We start from the raw sequence: 21,209 nt of genomic DNA on the forward strand, positions 1-21,209 counted from the left end.
TGGAGGTCTGGTTTGAGAGTCCCCAGCGAAGCAAGAGGTCGAGGCGTGCACACACGTTGGCTCCACTAGATCAAGCTGTACGCTCGCGCCGGCAGAGACCAAGCGAGCAGCAGCTCCCTCTTCTTTGAGCAGAAAGAGGGGAAGGGGAGGGCATGGGCGCGCAAGACAAATCTTGCACAACCCGCCCGCCTCGTTCCGTGAACGATCTTAGTCTCCGCCCACCGTACCTGGGTCAAATTCGGCCACAGGGTCTTTGGAGGTGGCGTCGCCGACACTAGGCGATCGGACAGGCAGTAGAGAGAGCTTGCTGATGGGACGGGTGTATTCACTAGTGGCGGTCTGGATGGTGGCGGCGCGAACGAGCCCGTCGGGTCCGGGATGAACCAAGATGATGCGACCGAGCGGCCACGTGCCGCTAGACTGGAGGAGCGTGGTGTCCACCACGGCGACGACGTCATCAATCTGGAAATTACGACGTGGGACCTTCCACTTGGGTTGTTGTTGAAGCGTGTCCGAGTACTCACGGCTCCAGCGGCTCCAGAACTGGTCTCGGATCCCCCGGACCAGCTTCCAGTGACTTAGGCGATCGAGCTTCTCGGGCGGGGTGCTGGCCTCAAGCACATAATTCAGCGGGCCACCGACGAGGAAGTGTCCAGGGGGTGAGGATGTCCAGATCATCTAAGCCTCCGGTGAATGGAGTGAGAGGGCGGCTATTGAGGACCGCCTCGATGCTGGCCAAAACGGTGGAAAACTCCTCGTAGGTGAGGTTGCGCAGTCTAAGGGCACGACAGAGATGATGTTTTATTGCTTTGACACCGGCCTCCCATAGTCCGCCAAAGTGGGGCGCCCGTGGAGAAATGAAGTGCCACGTGACGCCTTGTTTAGCCAGTGAGCCAGCAACACGCTTCCACTTTATTTCGGCATCCTGGAGAGCCTCGCGCATTTCACGGTCTGCGGCGCGGAAGCAGGTGGCGTTATCATTCCAGATATCTAAGGGCCGACCGCGCCTGGCGCAGAATCTTGTGAGCGCTCTAATGAATGACTCGGTGGAGAGATCACCAACGGGCTCAAGCTGTGACGCCTTGGTGGTCATGCAGACGAAGATCGCGACGTAGCCCTTGCTTGTGCGGATGCTTCGGCCCTTAGCAGATAAAATGTTGAATGGGCCAGCGTAGTCAACTCCAGTGCGAGAGAAAGCTCGAGCAGGAGTAACCCGTGCGGCCGGTAGAGGTGCCATGTGTTGAGTGGCAGGCCGCGCCTGCAGTCAGGCGCAGACCACGCATCCCTGGAGAATGCTTTTGATTCGCCGCCGCCCACCAACAATCCAGGCCTTGCGAGCCACATAGGCGCTGGTGACTCTGATTCCTCCGTGAAGAGCACGAGCATGAGCCTACTGGATAATGTGCCGAGCGAGGCTGCATCGGCTGTCGAGGATTGGCGTATGCTGCTCGTCGAAAGTGAGCGCAGAATGTTGGAAACGACCGCCAACTCTAAGGATGTCATCGGAGAAGATCGGGTCTAGAGACAGCAGTGGATTTTTCGCAGGGACACGGCCGCCCTTTTGCAAGCTCGCAATCTCTAGGGCGAAGAATTGTCGCTGGCTAAGGCGGACGCAGGCGAGGTAGGCATCGCGCAGCTTAATCGTCGTCAGTAGGGCGAAAGGCGAGGGAGCGGGATCTCGACGTAGCCAACGACGGATCCAGCGACGCCGTCGAGAGTCCGATGACGGCTGGTTGTAACGGTCCGGAGGGGGTGCGGAGTCCCATTTGGGGCAAGCAGTGCGCAGTCAGCCGCAACGTCCAGGTTGAGTTCCGGGTTTGGAGCTGCAAACTTGCAATCGTTGGGGAGCGCATAAAGACAGCGCCTCTGACGCCAGAGATGCTCGTGACGGCTGGCTCGGGACTGGCACCAAGCTTTCGAGCAATTGCAGTGGACGTGATTGAAATCTCCGAACAAGCGTCGACGAGTGCTCTTGCTGTGACTGTCCACCCCCCGGGGCCCATGAGCTAAACCTTGAGCGTGGGCCAGACGCCTAGTCACAACGGTGAAGCAGCTGCCGCGTCGATCCCGTCCTTTGAGTCCGAGGTGAAGAGGCACTGCTTTGCCTCAGCTGGTGCTGGGTCGGGCGTGGCCCTGCGCTTGCGACCGCCATCATGGATGAGGCTGTGATGCCGCGCCTTGCAGTATTGGCATACACCTTGGGAAGGGCAGACAGTTGCCATGTGACCCGGCTTCAGGCAGTTAAAGCACAGCTTGTGCTGAGTGACGAAATTCCTTCGCCCAAGCGCGTCCAGTTCCAGGAAACGGCTGCAGTGACCTACGTAGTGCGGCGCGTGGCAAGCAGGGCAGTCATCGTTGACTGCGTGGGTGGCTAAAGATCAGTGGTTGCGGCTGAGTGGCGTCGGCGCGGGAGGGCGACTGCCGGTCTAGCGTACAGGATCGTTCGTCGATCGGGGAGGGCGCGAGGCTTCCATTGAAGTCAGTGAGCGGCCGCGCCTCCGCAGAAAGCTGGACAAAGTGGCGAAGGAGGCCGCTTCCCCTTGTGCAGAGCTGGCTGCCTCCAACTTCTCGAGCTCGTCTTCCCAGGCTCTCCGAGTCGAGGGGTCCATGGCGGTCGAGGCAAAAGAGACCATCCACACATCCCAATGTTCCACCGGCTGATTGAGCGCTTGCAGTTGATCACGGTGCTTTTCTAAGGCATCAAGCAAGCCCTGCAGACCAGTAGCGGACTCCTCGCGCAGAGGCTTGAGTGTTTGGAGTGCCATGACGTGGTCCTGCACAAGGAGGCCGCGATGCTCGAACTACGAGACAAGAAGACTCCAGGCCGTGGAATAATTGGAGCCAACGAGCTGCAAGGTGTCCAGAACTGCTTTTGCCTCACCCTGCACGTTTGCCTTTAGGTAGTAAAGCCTCTCGACGTCGGTGAACCGAGCATCCTGGTGAATGAGCGTCTGGAACAGGTCGCGGAAAGACTGCCAATCCTCGCGACGGCCAGAAAAAAGCGGAATATTGATGCTCGGCAGGCGAGGATCCGAGTGCCGTCCAGGGAGCGGTCCGGGGAGTGGTAACTGGCCACCACCTCCTGGCATGGTCGGGAACAGCCGACTCCTAGCGTCATACAGGCACGCCTTAGCGTCGAGGTAGTATCCCTCTGCGGACCTGTACAGGGCTATCAAGGAGGCAACTTTGTCCACAGGTGCGCCCTGAATCAGATCCTTATGATTGGCTTGGAAGTCATTCCAATTATCAGCGAGTAGCTCAAACCTGGCGTCGACGAGACCCATGCTCCATACTTCGACGCTCTTGGCGGATTGAGTGAATTCAGCGAGAACCTCTAGCAGGGCTTGCTGCGTTTCCAGCAACGAGGGCCAGCCTTCGTTATCCCTGTAAATTAGTCACGCGCTGAGCTCGACGCTTGTCTCTCAAACGGCGCCTTGTTACTTGTGGTGCAATCGTGCGTGCCAAATGAGTCTACGTAGAATATTGAGAAAAAGGGGGTGAGGAATCGCAAATGAATCTATCAACCCGACCAGCCGCGGGATGACGTTAACTAGTAAATCCCGCGGTTTAAACATGAAGCAGCCTGCAATCTGCAACCCAAAACCTCTCGATAGCCTCACTGACTGAGTAATCGCGGTCGCACGCAAGGTCCACGACGCGGACTGCACGGCAGTCGCGGTGGGGCGTCTCTCGCCTGTCACATCTTGTTAAGGCTATCATAACCTCAAATCGCTCTACCACGTGGCGCGGCTCTGCACGATTGCATCACTTGCAACAGAGGCCCAATGTCTCGATACGTTCTCGGACGTAGAGAATGTATTTTCGCATGATCGCATCTCACATCGTCCTACTTACATTGCTTCGCGTAGCACCGTAGTCCTGGCTGTCTTGGGCTCGATGAGGTTCTGGCGGTTGTCTGTCCCAGTCACGCTATCCGGCTCGAAGGACCAATGTTTGAATTATTCTTTATTAGAACGTCGAGTAAATACAAGATTGGCAGATCAGCCGTAACAGATATTTTATAGTAGGCAGATCGACGTGGAGGTCTGGTTTGAGAGTCCCCAGCGAAGCAAGAGGTCGAGGCGTGCACACACGTTGGCTCCACTAGATCAAGCTGTACGCTCGCGCCGGCAGAGACCAAGCGAGCAGCAGCTCCCTCTTCTTTGAGCAAAAAGAGGGGAAGGGGAGGGCATGGGCGCGCAAGACAAATCTTGCACAATAATCATCACTTTAAATGAACCATTAGACAAAAATCGTTTTATACATGATAAACGTACAGGGGAAACATATACCGCCATAACCCACAAAAAAAAAACGTATTGAACTTACTTGTATTTATGAACCAATTATTTTATAGTATAAGCAAGTGATTTCTACGTACATGCAAGAACTTCGTTCTGACCGAGGGACTCCGAGTCCCACACGTTTGCTTTTTATAACTTCTTCTTATATTATTCTGCTACTAGCTTAAGCGCAACAAGTTTATTTGACTTCCTCCTTATTGAATCAGTATTTTCGTTACTTTCTGAACTCTAAAGTAATCTATGATTTTCTGTGAGATAAATTTTTCTACGTTTGTCTTGAGATTTTTCTTTCCTGTGTTTGCTTATTTAACGGTAATGTCTTGTCTTTTTTTCACCTCTTATCCTTTTTTCTTTCTCATTTTAGTCTAATGACCCTATTTTGTAAGACTTTTATCTCCTATGACCACTATTGTCACTCTTCCATGCACACCTTGCTTTTTTAAAATTAATTTCTGTTTTCTTTTTTAAATTTTTCTATAATCTTATCACACACTCATTCTACTGTATTTTGTCATTTTCCTAGATCTTGGATTGCCTTATTTCGTTTCTGGCTGTTTTATCATAAATTTAATCGTAGTTTAATTCACTGGTTTTGTGTCGTCTCTACCGACGTTGCTTCTGGTATTAATGTTGGCTGTATCTACCATTCTTACGTTGATTTTCCAATAAAACTTTTATTATATGTAAATAAAATAGCAATTATCTGTTTCTTCAACGAATAAATAAGATATCTTTCTCAAAATTTTAATTTTATATTTTTTATCTTTCTTGATGTTTGAAATTTGGGTTTTTGTAAATTTCCAACTAATATTGCAGATCCCTTTCTTATTAATCACTTCAAGTAGTCTCTCGGTTGGAAATTGAAATCAGTAATAGGGATAGTCAGCAAAACTCTTGCGATGCATGCGCAGACAGTGTTTTTGATTACCACTTATTCTGTTTCTTTCACAAACTTAATCATAAGAAACTTTACATGCTCTCACTGTCAATCACTTTTACGTTACTTTGTCTTTCTGATACTCATGAAAATTTTTTTTTTAATTTTTGGTTTACTGCCTATTTGGCAACTTTTTATTTTTTCACGTGTTGAAACCTGTACTAAAGTTTTAACGCTTTTGTTTCTAAACAAATTTGTACTTTTGCACTAACTCTCTGAGGCACATCTCTTTTACTACGCGTTCACCAATTAAGTCTTTGTAGTTTTTACTTTAGTGAAATCGTTTACTGGACCAGTAAAGTAGTAACCATAAAAATTATGGCAATGACATTCAACAATTAAATTTAGAGTTATTTAAAATATTTGCTTTAATGGGATTGTTTGCAAGAAGAATATTAATTAGAATAACTTTAAGATTATCAACAGCAATGTAAAAAAGTATGAAAATGACATGCTATTTTGAATTCATGGGTAATTTACAAAGTTTCTTCAATAATATTGTCGTAAAAGTGTTATGCAGTAAATTTTGTAAAATGCAACTTTCGGATGGTTCGACATCTACAATCTAGAAAACCGAGAACATGACTTAATACATTAGAATTGTATGATGTTTAAAAAATCAGTTCCTATGGCGTTATTGTAACAGAAGTTAGTTATGCAGTTTTTCTGTTACAACGACTGACTTATTACGACTGCACTTAAAAAATCTATACAATAAAAAAATTTGTCAATTTTTTAATTGTCGTACAATCAATGTTCGCTTGGTATGTAGGAAGATCATTAAATTGGGGTTGCCCAAAAATGTCAGATCATGCGATGTCTGTTGGAGCGGGGCATTGTACAAGATTTCGGTTGATATTTCAATATTCATAGCTATTTTTAAAATTTTTTTCTAACTTGCTGAGACTTCTTTTTTTTCTCATTTTTTCTAATAGTATTGTAAACGTTTAGAAAACGTATGGCAATCCAGTAATGTTTCATAATATATAAATATTTTATAGCATTTTTTACAAAAATATTGTAGTTCTTACCTCAATACCAGGTTTAAGAAGCCTCAACGCTGCCTCCGAAGCATAGAATGCAGCTAAAACGACATCAGCCTTCCGTCCACAAATTTTTAGTTTTTGTGAAGCTTTTACAATAATGGTATGTGCTACCACTGCAATAAATCCGTCTATGTGAGCCCCTAAATCACTGTAAAGATCAAATAAATAGATTTTAAAATTCTAAGTGAGTAAATAGAAAAAAATTTAGCAAAAGTTAGTCCCTATTTGTACTGTATTTGATTCTTCGAGTACCCCTGGCTAGGTTTTTACGTATATTCATTTCTACCTGTATCACGTTATGCTTTTTTTTTTTAACTCCTCCGCATCTCCAAGATCAATGAAACTTTTGGCAAGCCTTAGTAAATCTTCTCAAACAAAAAGTTATTTATGCTACTGAGAACTGTTTGCATAGCACAGTGATTGTTTGAAGCATTTTTAAGTCGTAATAGATTTAATTGAAAGATCTCTTCTACCAATAATTTACCTTCAAATATCTAAATTGTTAAAACTGATAGAGATTTAACCTACGAGCTGATCAGGTATTGGCTATTCTCAGAAAAGAAGATCCTGAAGGTGCAAACATTATTGGAGAAGATATACTTATCAGTTTTTCGTCAAAATTTGAACCCACGACCATTTTAAAATAGTTATAAAAGTACCCACTAAGGTTTAACTTGTAAACATGTAGCTTAGAAATAGGAAATAAAAACAGTTCTTACAATACATTCGTTAGAAATGTAGCTCCTGAAAAAGATGTATGTATACAATTTTTCAATAATTATAATAAGCTACTAATATCAAACTAAAGAGTCTACTACGCACTATTTTCAGCACTCTTAGTCCATCTATATCCTTTTATGATAGCAAATAACTTCGAAAATTATAAGTTTAAAGAAATTCCAAACTATTTACAAGAATAGAAAAAACTTTCCCCAGGTGTGGATCGCAAATACAACCTCCTGCACTCTGGACAGTTGCTCTACCATTTTTAATCTAACCTTATTACTTCGAGCTATGATTAAAAATAGCTCAAACATTAAACAAAATTTATGAGAACCTACGGTGTGCGAGAGTGCATGACTCTTTGGTAGCTTAAGTGGCAGTGCCACGAGAACACGACGGTTCGTCGTCGTCGTCGTCGTCGTCGTCGTCGTCGTCTCAGAGCATTAGCGAGCAAGCACGACACCAGTCACCAGAAGTGCCAGACCTCTCGAGTCCTGAAAAGGGGTCCCTGAGGACCCGCACTCGTGTCTAGCGCTTCTTTGTAGGCTGCAGTCTTTGCAAGCGCCACTAAATGCTTGGTGCTTTCCCTTGCTGATAAGTAAGTAAACTTAGCGCAGCATGGGTCTACATTAGCTCACAATCCTTCAAAAATTTTAGCCACTTTACTTTTGTGCTGATTGGGCTTTTCTCCTGGCTTCTTCTAGCGCTTGTCTTAAGATAGGGCAGCTTCCACTGCCGGCTTCGTGTTTCCTGTCCCCTGTTTCGCAAAGGAAACACCTCGCAGTTTTACTGCAGTCTTTTTTGCGATGCCTACAGCTTCCACATTTGAAGCACAGCTTAGACCGGTTTTCTTCTTTACAGTCATAAGATACGTGACCATACCCCAGAAATTTGAAACACCTTGTTATCACTAGCCTTTTTTTAACACGGCAGGAGATAAAGCCAATATTGACCCAGCCTGCGTGCTCGACTTCCTTGGCAACTGTTTCGTCAAGGGTCACGAGCGCCATTCTTTGACTTTTATCGTTTGCTTTGCGAAGCTGAACTTTGACTTCTTGGTTACATTTTCCGACAATCTTCTTAATAGATTCCTTGATTTCTTCTTCCTCGACAATACTGTCCAAATCTCAGATCTCAAGCGTCACATTTCGTGCAATAGCAACCACCGCGTCTTGGCCCTCTACTGACTCTTCCTCATGTTAAGCAAATTTTTCGACATCCTCAACTACTTTGGCTTTTAGAATCAAGTCTCCTTTTTTAGCGGCGAAAACACTCTAGACCACTACTCCTGTCTTTCCAGGGTGGAAGACTGCTTCTATCGTCTTAAGTATACTGACAAAGGTATGTCCTTTTTCAACCCTTACCGGGAAATTTGTTATCGTGTCATGGCCTTTTGTTTGGGCACTCTTATGATTAGAAGAAACCTCTTTCCTTTCGCCGTCGCTAGTTCCCTTTGTTTTTGAGGTCACTGCTCTTTGCCATTTTTTAGGGCTTTTTGAGGGATTTCTGTTTTGCATCGTCCATGCAATTTCCTTAAGGGTAGTGTTTAGAGTTCTTTTCTGGAACTGCCGACATTTTATGTCTGATTACCAAAGACAGCAACGTTGGATTCTTAACTGACGTTACTGCTGATACTTGAAAGACTTGTTCATCGCCTTTTATCAAATAAAAGCCATGGGACATCTAATAGTCCCTGCCAGCGAGGAATAGCGTCTTTGTGCCCCCACCCCCCATAATTCGTGGGGCCTGCGACAGTCACCTAGCCTTTTATCGGATCACAACTGCTGGCGAATTCTCTCTAAAAGGTGGATCACCTGGAAAATCACCTGGAGTACTTGTTTTTCATTGACGTTCTTCATTTTGGCATCTTTTTTTCATGACGTGATGACCCGTAAAGGCTAGCACACTGCCCTCTTTTTCTAGAATAAAGATTTTAAAAGGGTAAAAACCAAGACAGCAGCTCTCTCTGTGTCCAGAGAAGGGTGCTATTAACTCAGACTGGTCGGGGGTCGCCACTCCTCCTCAGTTCCACCCGCGGATACTGACCTGGCGTTGTGTACAAATTGTGAAAGTAGTGAATGTGTGTGGTTAATGTTTATGTAAGCAAACTACAAGTTCCTCAGAGCAAAGAGCAACAGGCATACAATCCCGTGACCAGAGCAGAGAACCCACCAAAACGAGCTAGCGTAAGCTATGCACTAAAAGTGCTGCCGTGTAGCCTCCTCAGTGGTAGTTAGCCTAGATTAGTCAGCCCACCACGTCTTTTTTGTTAACGAGGCGTGCAGCCATATTAGATGTGGTTACCCGGCATTGTCTGAGCCTTATTATCTGGCTTTACCCACTACCAGGCCCCCTACGCCAGCCAGGAAGAGACCCAGCCACCCGCAACCCGGAACAACTCGTGAGTATACCTGTGTTAGTGTAGTGAGAGTGTAGTGCCTGTATCTGAGAAGAATGTTGTAACCACCGCTTACCTCTGTACACGACGGGGTGGTATGCTGCCAGCTCAAAGCCTCCTCACCCGACCTTGGCTGTAAGCAGTACGGTCTTCGACAAGGTTACGCTTACCACGGAGGGGAAGTATAGTAGTGGTAGTATTGGTAGTAATGGTAGTACTGTTAGTAGTGGTAGTTACCTCATGTAGCGCGCTCTTCTAAACACACGACAGTTTCGACTGCCAGTTTGGTACTTATTTTCTGCCGTTGGATAGAGGAAACACCTAGATGGACTAGGTCACTCTTTTTTTCGGTGGTTTGAGCTTCTGCATTGGCAGCATAGCTGACACCAATTAACCTTTTTATAGTCAACAGAGACATGTCTGTATTCCAAGCATCTGTAATACCTTGTTATCACTATTCTTTTCCAGATTTGGTAGCTTACAAAGCCGACTTTCAGTCTGCCTACATTTTCTGCTTGCCTCGCAATATTTTTGTCTACCGTTATGATCGCCACTGTCTGTTCTCTAGTGTTAGGTTTCAGGGGTGCCACTTTGAGGTCAGTACATTCATGTCTGAAAGTCTCTTCAAAAGCCTCGTTAACCTCTTTTTCTTTAACTATGACATCCAGAACTTGAACTTTAAGTGTCACTTTCTTGTATGATTACTACCGTTCTTTGTCCTGTCACCGACATTTCAACGTGTTGTGAGAGCGCAGCCACATCTTTCACACCTTTGGCTCTAATCAGGATGTCATCTTTTTTTAGTTGTGACAACGCTTTGTACAGTAAGTTTAACCTCACCTGAGTGAAAATTTGCCTTTATTGATTTGAGCACATTAGCAAAGGTATGCCGTTCGGCTACTTTTACCGATACTTTCGATGTTTTTTCCATTCTATTTTTCTGACCCTTTCTGCTTGTCAGAAAAACCTCTTTAACTTGGCCTTTTCCTGTTTTTTTTTTTTTTTTTGGTTAAAGAACACAGCTTTTCTTAGTTTTTAGGGTGGTCTAAAGGGCTTCTATTTATTTTGACGCGTTTTATTTTCATAAGGGCGGAATTCAGAGTTTTCTTCCGAATATGCCATCAGAAATTAGCCCTTCTGAGTTTCCTGATTTCCAAGGAATTAAAACACTTTTTCCAGAATTTGTAGTTAATTTTGTAAGTGCTGAAAACGCTCTCTCCCATAATTTCTTCTGATTCAAGGTGTTTAATAGCAGCTCTAAGGCCATCCTAAACAACTTTTGACGTGTTGCCATACTTCTGGTTGATGACTTTGAGCGTCTTCTTGATCGATTTTGTTAGAGATCAAACTTGCTTAGTATCTTTATTTCATTGTAGCCTTAGTTCTGCACCATTTCTTACTATAAGGTCGAGCTTACCTTTCGTCTAAAGACGCTTCTATCTCGTGGCTTACGTTGCTACCTTAGCTTGAAAGGCTAAGTGTTTTACTTTTATCTAGTAATGGCCATCTCAGGTTCAACAAACCTTGCTGATCACCTGAAACGTCTTTGTGCCTTCCTCCCCTCCACGGAGGATCCACGGGATCTGCGATAGTCACTCGGGCTTTCACCGAATCGGAAATGCCGGCGGATTCCCTCAAAGAGATACCGCCTGAGATACTTGTTTTGCATCAACGTTCTTTATTGTGGTATTTTCTTTGTGGTATACTGACTAGTCAAGGCCAGCATTAAATTTTTTTTCTAGAGCAAAGATCTAAAAAGGGTGAAAACCAGCGAAGTAGCTTTTGCTGTTAACAGAAAAGGGCACTACTTTTTTGGGCCGGCCAGGAATCACCACTCTCCTTCAGTTCTACCTGCAGAGGCTGTCCTGGCAATGTATGTAGAGTGCGAAAATGGTGATTGTGTGCAGTAAATGTTGATGTAGACATACCACAAGTACCCTACAAGGACAAGAAACAGACATACAAGCCTATGATTGGAGCAGTGAATTCGACAAAACAGGCTGGCGTAAACAATGCACCGTAAAGTGTCAATATGTAGCCTTTTCAGTGGTAGTAAGTCTTGATTAGTCAGACCGTCACGTCTTTCTTATTTGCGAGACGTACAATAAAATCAGATGCAGTTACCCGGCATTGCCCGGGTCTCATCGTTCAGTTTTACCTACTGCTACGGTCTTCACGCCAGCCGGAGAGAGATCCTCTCACCCATCGCTAGAAAAAACTTGCTAGTATGCATGTGTTGGTTTAGTGTGAGTGTAATACCTGTATCTGAGAAGGAAGGATGTTATAATCGTCACTTAGTACTATATACGACGGATGCCACTTTTTGTTATCTTGCTTTAATTATTCAGGCTGCACCCACGAGGGAAGCCAAAAGCAGGAAGCACAAAGCACAGGGAGCGCTAGCTGGCGCATCCACATCGATGAAAGCAAAAAATTACCTATTCGCTAGGTGTAAGAATGCAGTACTCTGCATCATGGCAAGATCTTGCAACTTTGTTCCACAGCTTCTTAAATTTTCAAAACGCTGCACAAAAAATAAAAAATGCGGTCAATAAAGTGTAGTTCTTCGGGTCAGTGCAAGAAAGAGCTTTTTCTGAGACAACGCCAAGAGAAAACCTTTTTAAACTAAATGGCAAGAAAGAGTACTTTTAGATTTTTGAGCAAGCGAGAGCCTTTTCGGACTTAAAGGCAAGGAAGAGCCTTTCCAGATTTTTGAGCAAGCAAGAGCCTTTTTAAACTCTGAACCAAGAAAGAGCTTTTTTTAGAGAAACCTTTTTTTTTTACTTGATTTCAAGTTGGTAATACAGTTAATATAGATATACAAATCACCTTCAAACTATGTACATGATTGACTCAAGGCGCTTCTCGATTCATGAACTTGTTATAAGTTACTAAAATGTTATGGACGAATAACTTTAAGACCCAAAGCGCGGCTTAAATATCAGATAAATAAAACTAAAAAGGCAATTTTTTTTAAAAAAGAAAAAATTAATAATAAATAAACGCTTAAAACACGATGCAAACGAAAAGCCAGTTTGAAACATTAAACAAGCAATTCTTGTGAAAAACTCCAGTAAACTTATGACGCAAAGCACTTCTTGATTGTTGAATTAATTATCAAAGACTATAGAGTCTCCATCTAAATCGTTCTTTGCTATTAGTTAGAACATTTATTTTTATTCTTGAAATAAAAGTACTGTTATTCTGAGCATCCATTGCAGTAAATGACTATAAGGTAAATTCAGGTAATTCGGGACACTTTAAATTCTTAAGCTAATTTGGGACACAGACTAAAAACTGTATTTATAAATGATAAACAAGTCTTAAAAAAAAAAAAAAAATCCCAATATTCTTCAAGCCTTTATTTATCTAAAGCAACGGAAAAGTAAAGTAATTAATAGCAAAGAGTAATGCGGAAAAAAATGTTGTAAGGTGTTTTGACGGCAGCCGTAAACAACTAAGTTTTCTTCCGTGCCAGGGAGATGACCGTGTGTACTCATGTATGATTAAAAAAAGATTTATAAGATGGAAAGTAGGCGGAAAATGTTCCAACGATTAGTGTAGTGTTTCCTAAAATAATTTATTCATAAATAGTGTCATGAAAACAACTTTAATAATTGAAAATTGCGCGTCCCACATTACCTCACAAGTGAGATACTGATGAGCCAATTCTGGACGGTGTGTCCCGACTTACCTTAACGTTTTTTACTCCTTAAAGTATTATTGGACACATCATATCTTCGCGAGGCACAACTTTCATTTTTAGTCAATACAGTAAAAAAGTACTAGTTAATTAACTTTTTTCACTTTAATTAAACAGTTAAGTGTATTATTAGATCAAGGGGAACAGTTTTCACGTAAAATTCAAGTGTAATTAGTCAATTAAAGGTGTATGCGACATGTAAACAAACATCATAATCTTAATACTACTGTAAGCAGTAAGTAATCTCAACTTATATAAGTATTTACTTATTATGCAAAGCACTTTTAAGATTTTTATTATAAAGTATTACAGGTTTAATTGTAAATATTTAGAAAGAATCTAACAAAATGTCCAAGAGCAAAAAAACTGAAGCTTTGAGATCTAAAAGTATTTTGACAAAAAATAATTCCAGAAAAAGGAAAATAAAAGTTCAAAATCACAGATCAAGTGAAAATCAAGTAAAAATATTAATTCACCAGCAAAAAGCACACCTATCGAGAGTGATGCCGCATTTAAAAACCAAGCCTTACCAAAGAACAGTAATATTAGCAGCCAGGACGATATTCAGAATGGTAAAAAGTGTTGTTTGGTTTTATACAGAACAACTTAAATGGTCGGATAAAAGCTACAATTATTTAAATGTTTTAGATTTACCCAATACAAGTGTGTCAACAGAAATAAAATCGTCTCTTCTAGTTCCAAAGTTCATTCCCAAAAAGAGAAAATCAGACGTAGCCCCAGCTTGTACTGTAGATGAGTTGGTTGAACGGTTAGAAAAGAAAGAAACGGAAAAAAAATTAAAGGAACAAAAAGTATTACAGAATAAACAAGAAAGAGCAAAAGCTAGAAATATGAAAGAAAAAGAATCAATTTTAAATAAAAGTTTACAAGAAAAAAAAAGTCTCTAATCAAACAAAAAAAGACATTTTTAAAAAAATGAAAGAAAGTAAGAACGCAATAAAATTGGAAGAAAATGAAGAAAACAAACAAAAGTTGAGAACAGATATACATAATTACGAAAAACAAGTTGATGAAATAGGACGAACCTTGGTTATTCACGAAATGGAAGTTTTACAATTAAAACTTAAAATAAAACAAGAAGTTTTGCCTAACTAATTTTTTTAAATATTTTGTCACTTATTGGACGTTTAACTGAATAAAATTAAGATTAAAATCTTGTACAAAATGACTTTTCGTTGGTTTTTATATTTCTTGAAAAAAGTCGATTTGTTAGACTACTTAATAATTTTAAAACTGATAAAAATATAAAATACACTCTCTTAAAACAAAGATTTTACATGTGTCCTGACTTAACTCAATAGGTGTCCAGAATAAGCTGAAATCTGGCGTACATATGTTTCACAAAGGCTTAATTACAAAAAAATTTATAATAACATATTTTTTAACATTTAAAGAAGCACTACATTTTTTTTTTTTTTTTACTTAAAATACCGTCCGACTACAGGGAAAATCTTTTTAAAAAATTCTAAAAAATAAGTGACATTAAAAAAAGTGGAGATGAAAATTTTGCTACTGAAAAGTGTCCCGAATTACCTGAATTTACCTTATATTGTCATTAAAATTTTTTTTATTAAAATCCTTTTTTACAATAGATTTCATGATAAATAAAACTACATAACCAAAAATATTGGAAAAAGTATAAGTTTAAGGCAATTTGTTTATTTTATATAAAATAATTATCAACTTAAAATCAAGTAAAAAATTCAAGTAAATGTTTTAGACAAGCTCTTTCTTGCTCTGGAGTTTTAAAAGGCTCTTTTTTGTCTTCGAATGGAAAAAAGCTCTCATTGGCTCAGGAATTTGAAACGGCTTTCTTGCCATAAAGTTTGAAAAAGGCTTAGAAATTGCTCTATCTTGCCCTGAACAGACGGTTAACAATTAAATTTTTTTATGTACCCTATGTCAATTCATTTGGAAGCTGCTGCCGAAGAAACACAATTATTCTTTGACAATGGTACAAATTTCGCTAAAAGAACGAAAGGTGCGTTCCCAAATTTCAGTTAATTCATTAGTTTTATTTGTAATTAGTAAATGTTGGTCTAAACTATCGTACGCAACAGATTCTTCTAAATCATACATCAAAAACTTTGAATTTTTCAAGTATCAGCTTTCAGTTTTAGGTGTATTTAATATTTAAATGCAGAAATCGTTAACGTAGGTTCAATTATCCCTAGTAATTTTTTTACTGGTGAAACATTACACCATTATATAATAAAACGCTTATAGAAAGTGGTTTAAGTAAAACACTTCGATTAGCAGGAGCGAATTTAACTATACATCTCAACGGCCAAGGAGCGAGCTCGGCTAAGGATAAGAAATTATATCTTTTTTAAGAGCAAACTTGACGTTGGCCACCTAGGCAAATTTTACATCTATGTAAAAAGCACAAAGCTTTTTTAGTCCTAACAAATAATTAATTGTAAGCAGTCATTGAAGGAATTAATTCAATTATCTAGATTATTCCATATTTTTTGTTGACTGCTGCGTTAAAAGAATCTACTATTAACATGCAATATTGATGAACGGTGCAAATATAAACTGATCGATTCTTACTTGTTTGGGAAACTATACTTTTTTAAAGTTTTAATAATGCAAATTATGGAAATTTCATTAAATTTTCTTTGTTTGCTAAACATACTTATTTTATAATTCTTTAAAATCTATAAATCAAAGATATTACTGTATGAAAGTATACTTAACATGCGTTTTAACTGATGTAACATCTTTAAAAAAATAAGTACTATGTTATTAGTATGTATAGGTGAAGTCTTACCAGCCTTTTCAAGTACGATAAATGAATATCTCCATTAAAACTTTTCATTTTTCGTATTTCGCTACAAGCTGTTAACAAGAATTCAACTCTTTTGCGACTTTTAAGCAATTCCAAAAAAGTGTAAGATCGTTGTTATTTAAATTCGCTCCAGGCGTTAAATACTTAAACTACAAGACAATTATTTATTGATGTTAAACGTTTTTTCAAACATATTTATCATTATTTTCCGTTCTTTATCACAAAAATCACTAAAAATAGATCAATCTCATTCTACCGAATATAATGGCAGCATAAATGTGTGGTTAATCCGTGGACGTACGTTAAAATTACTTAAGTTATCTTAGTTCTTTTTATATTAACTACAGATTCCAGAATTATAATGTAGTCATGGTAACTAAATTTTATATACTACAATACATTTGAAAAATTTATCCAGTGTGTACTTATGTCACGGAAAAATTTTGATTTAAAAATTCAATTTTTCATCGGGTAAACTTAATACCATATTAGAATTTGACGTTAATTTAAATTGTACTAGTGTAGTGTCAGTAAAAGTATGCGGTCATTACTAAAAGAAAAAAAAATGTTGTTCATTGAAAATTCTTTTTTATGATGGCACGAATTAATAAATTGCAGATTAATACAGTCAATTTGCGCTACTGTCAAATATTCAATAAAAATTCCTTTACCATTTAATGCATGTATACATACTGTGTATATGTAAATAGTCAGTATTTACGTAATTTAGGAAGATCTAGGCTGCTTACATAAAAACGAGGCATCAAAAATCTAAAAAAAGATTAACTCCACTAAATTGTAGCATTTAATGTTACATTTAACTGATGGTGAGTTGAAATCAATACCCATCAGCAACATGAAAACAAAAGTCCTTTGAAGTACGTTATTACAATATTGGTTCATTTTTTTACTGAAAAACATGCATCGTACAAACAAGTTAAAAAAAAATTTCATTTTAACTTAATCAAGGATTCTAATTAAAATTTTTTTTGGAAATAGAAATAAACAGCAATAATAACACAACGAGTACTTTAATTTTAGATAAGTTTATCGGGAAAGAGTATTTTACAAATAATTTTTAAAGTTTCTATCGCAAAAATAGATATAAATTTTATCATGTGATTTATCAATACTTAGAGACGTCACATCATTAGATATTATAATTTACGTTTGTCTATCCATCCGTTTTATTAAAAACCCTAAAGTTCAGTATTACTTTAACATATTCATTTTTAGATTCGGATTTAGAATAGAAATCAAGAAAATAATGATTTAATAGTTTCTGTGAAAGTAATGTTTTTGTCATTGTTTTTTAAGCCAAATTTTTTGTTACATTCAAATTCCGAAAATTTTCTTTCTACATTATGTAAATCTATTGTCAGCGAAATTAGTTGAAGCTGACTGTATTAGCCAGTGTCAGAGGAGGAAAAGTAATGGCTGTAATTTCGTACAGAAGTTAAAGGCAGTGATCACGACTACTTGTTGTTAGAAGTGAACGAGGTATACTGTATTAGCATTTGCATGAAGCTGGACGATTGGTATGCCAGCGATACACGAGGGTGTCTGCAATAGGCTAATTTGACAGTCTTCTGTCAACCACATACAAAGCTATGTGTAAGAAAAGTAGTATGAATGGCCAACCATATAATTAACGGAGATGTGCATATTTCAATCATATAAATTCTATGTACAAACAAACTCTTTGGTTCATCGACCCAAGTCTTATCTTAGAGATACCAATCGGTCAAAATTAAGTCTTAATAAGATCACAGCTGTTTAAGTTTTTGTACTAAAAACTTTGTTCTCCTCGGGTCGATAGACAACGATTATAGTTGAACATCAAAAGAAATCAGTAAATACAATGACAGTAATGAAAAAACGGTGATTTATTTAAATTTCATTCAGTAAATAATAAACAACAATTAGCAACAAAATCAAATGTGAATCACATATTTACGTACAATTATTGTTTTTTATCGTCCTATTATACAGGAAACAAGCCGCTAAATTTATGCAAAACACTATGTATCTCGATCGATTAAATTGTTAAGAAGGCACTTTAGAGAAAAATTGACAGTACTAAAAAGTTTCAGTTTAATGAGCTCCACAACTTTTGTGTTTAACGTTTCGTTGTAGAATTTGAATTCATTTCTGTGGCAGGCATACAACGTTTTATTTCTTTGTTATTTTCGCATATATAATTCTCCATACAGCGTCTGCATTGCGATCGTTTTTGTCCAGGACCAAAAAAAGTGTAGCATTTGTTGGGAACGCCGAGATACTTCGACAATTTTATTGAACGGTCATCTACCTGCAAACATAGGTTCGTTTTTTACGAAAACCAAATCATTAATCTTCAAGTTTCTGTAAAAAAACCATCACTTGATCTTGCAAAGCAAGAAGGTACTCCAAGGACTACTTCTTCTAGATGCACTAAAGAATTTCAAAAATTAATTTTCAAAGTTGGAGAGGTAAGGCCTTTTTAGATGTTAATTCTGTATTTACAGTAACTTTCCCTCTCACTCTGAAGTAGACAGACTGATGGTGGCCTAATTTAATGAAGCCGAAATACGAATGAATTGGAAATTAGTTTGAATAAGGGAATCTAAACAGATAAGAGTTCGACACCCATTGACAAAATTACCGCCACTCTCTTTAGATTTAACTTCAAACCTGCAGCTGTATAAAAATTTTATAAAGTAGGCTGATATTTAACTTGTTTTTTCCAAGTAGAATATTAATATTAAAAAAAAAATCAGAGATATCTAAGTGCACATGTGTTATGGGTATATCTTCAAAATTACGTTTGGTAAGTTTAAACTCATGTAGAAATTTTGTTTTTTCAAACCAAAGCCGATATTTTAAATGTTGACTCGAAAGAATGCATGCAAAATAATATAATTTAAGAGTAGGAACCTACATTTACAGGCCCATAGTTCAACTGCATAACTTTAAGAAAGTGTGATACTACTTTAGATAGTAAGTGAGCAGCATACAATCTCAACTACGGTGTGCTCAAAATCTTGATCGGACCAAACTTGATTTTAGCTGACTGAAGAGAAACATTAACATTTCTCTTATTAACTTGATATTAGTATAAAAAGATATAAATCTCAGAGGGAAACTAGGAAAAGTAGACAGACAGCTAGAAATTATACAGAATTACAGGGGAAACTATCAAAAAGAGAATAAAAAACTAGACAAATTGTACACATTAGTCAGAAAGACAGGATAAAAACTTCATCGAAAAATAATGTAGAAAATTTTAATAAGGGTAACAGTGATGGTATTGAAAGTATAACAAACAATTATGAAGATCAAAAACATTAAGAATCTAGTACTCATTATAAAAAAGAGATTAAAGTACAGAAAAACAATATAAACGAGCAAATGCGAACACAAATAAGAGAAAAAATAAAGGAGGAGCAGAAAAATATAAGTTTTGTTATCGGGATGCACACAACTGAAAAGAGCATAACAAGGAAGTTAAAAGAAATACTGTACAATGGACTTGGCAAACAGCTCAAATGAGAGCGAATGAGAAAAGGGTGGTAGTAGAGATAAAAATGCTGAAAAATAAGAAATAATGCAAATTAAAAAAATGTAAAGAGTGCAATCTGTAAGTGGAAGACGAGCTTGCGAAAAGAAAAAAAGCAGCATTGACGTGAATAAAAGGACAAGAAAAGAAAAATAAGGTACGCAAAGGGTATCACAAACTAAGAATTGTTTATAAATATTGAGCATAGAATGAATTAAAGAGAAATCTAATAATGCAAAGAAAAAGAGCAGAAAACAGAAAATTTTTTAACGATAATGGCGGTTTCAAGAAAAGACAAAATTATGTAAGAATAATTTTACAGAATAGAGTAGGTATTACAAAAAAACCAAAGTGAAAAAAAAAAATTACAAAAAACCTAATATTTTGAATAGCAATGCTACAAAAAACAAGCGTAGACAGACGCAGTTATAATTATTACTATAATTCTTATTAAAAAGCGGCAATTACAGAGAAAAAAGGGGGCGAGCTAAGAAATTTGTAACAGACAAACAAAAATCTGTTATCAAAAATAGGGTAAACGAATGAGATTTTGAGTTTACTGAAAGAGAGTTGAAAATTAAAAAAAAGTGTAATTTAAGTATGTAACAACACGAAAATAGAACTTATGCTTGAAAAATTTCAAAAGGTAATAGATATTGGTATACATAATGGAAAATTGGTCTTAATAACTGAAAGTTTCAATGGAAGAATTAAAGAATAGCAAGTAAAGAGTAAAAATGAAAGAGGCAAGCAGAAATTCTGCATTTAAAATAGTGAAGGGAGAAAGAGAAAAAATAATTAATTTTTGCGGAGAATCAAGTTTTTGTCGTAGAAACAGGGCTGCAAAAAAGGACTGGAATGGAATGTATACCTTCATAGATAATATCAGAAATATGATTTTTTATTCCATTTCCGAATTAAGAAATGAACAAAAAATATTGTAAATGCATTGAAAGTAACTTAAAGAACTGAGTCAGATCATTTACTAGAAAGAATAAGTTTAATAGGCACAAGAAAGGGGGAAAAGAAAGGGATAAAGAATACGAATGGAACATACTATATTTATTAGCTACAGTAGTAATACAGTATTAACTACATTAATAGGAAAAAGTAAAGCGAATATTGTCATACAGAGGATAGACTTAAAAAACAATATTTAACATCCTTACGGAACAAATATTGGACCTGAACAAAAAACTGAAAATAGTTAAAAAACAGGATAAGTGAGGTTAGTAGAATAGAACAATAAGATTGGAGTATAAAAAAACAGAAGATGGGAAGGATACGAGCATTTTAAAAACAGAGGGGAACTAAGCAAAATCAAGAAGCGACAATACCAGAAGGAGAGAGAAGAAAAATGTATAAAAGCTAAGAACAACAAAAGAACGTCACAATTTCGAAATTAGGTATTCACAAAGAAAATTGGATAGGACATTTTATAAATTTATCAAGGGTACACGATATGTTAACTACAGAAGAATTTAAGACATACAAAAGCGAGTAAGAAGCTAGTGTAACGCTGAAGAAACATCGAATTAGAAGAACCCTTGAATACAGAAATCACGGAATACGAAGTGCAGAGAGCACTTACTAAAACAAAAAATAACACACCGGCAGGAGAAGATAGAATATCTGTAAAATTTCTCAAAGGGTTAACACCGTATGGAATGAATAAATCAGTCAGAATTCAAGACGAAGCATTTAGTAAACTTAAGCTCGTGAAAGTGTAAGAAGCGGGTGAGATATAT

The 21,209-nt window shown here is 38.4% G+C and overlaps 1 protein-coding gene across 2 annotated transcripts in view; it reads right to left on the reverse strand.

Annotated features, from left to right (window-relative positions):
- Nucleotides 1-21,209, reverse strand: part of LOC106647639 (proliferation-associated protein 2G4) — a 309,719-nt gene that overhangs the window by 158,552 nt on the left and 129,958 nt on the right. For both annotated transcript variants that reach the window (XM_089590024.1, XM_089590023.1), the window contains exon 3: nt 6,273-6,435. In XM_089590024.1, the coding sequence (XP_089446150.1) occupies nt 6,273-6,435 (163 nt within the window). The remainder of the gene's footprint in view (nt 1-6,272; nt 6,436-21,209) is intronic.

The sequence above is a fragment of the Copidosoma floridanum genome, unplaced genomic scaffold (genome assembly GCF_036245765.1).
Source record: "Copidosoma floridanum isolate Cflo_tuat_1 unplaced genomic scaffold, Cflo_Japanese_pri ptg000011l, whole genome shotgun sequence".
Lineage (NCBI taxonomy): Eukaryota > Metazoa > Arthropoda > Insecta > Hymenoptera > Encyrtidae > Copidosoma > Copidosoma floridanum.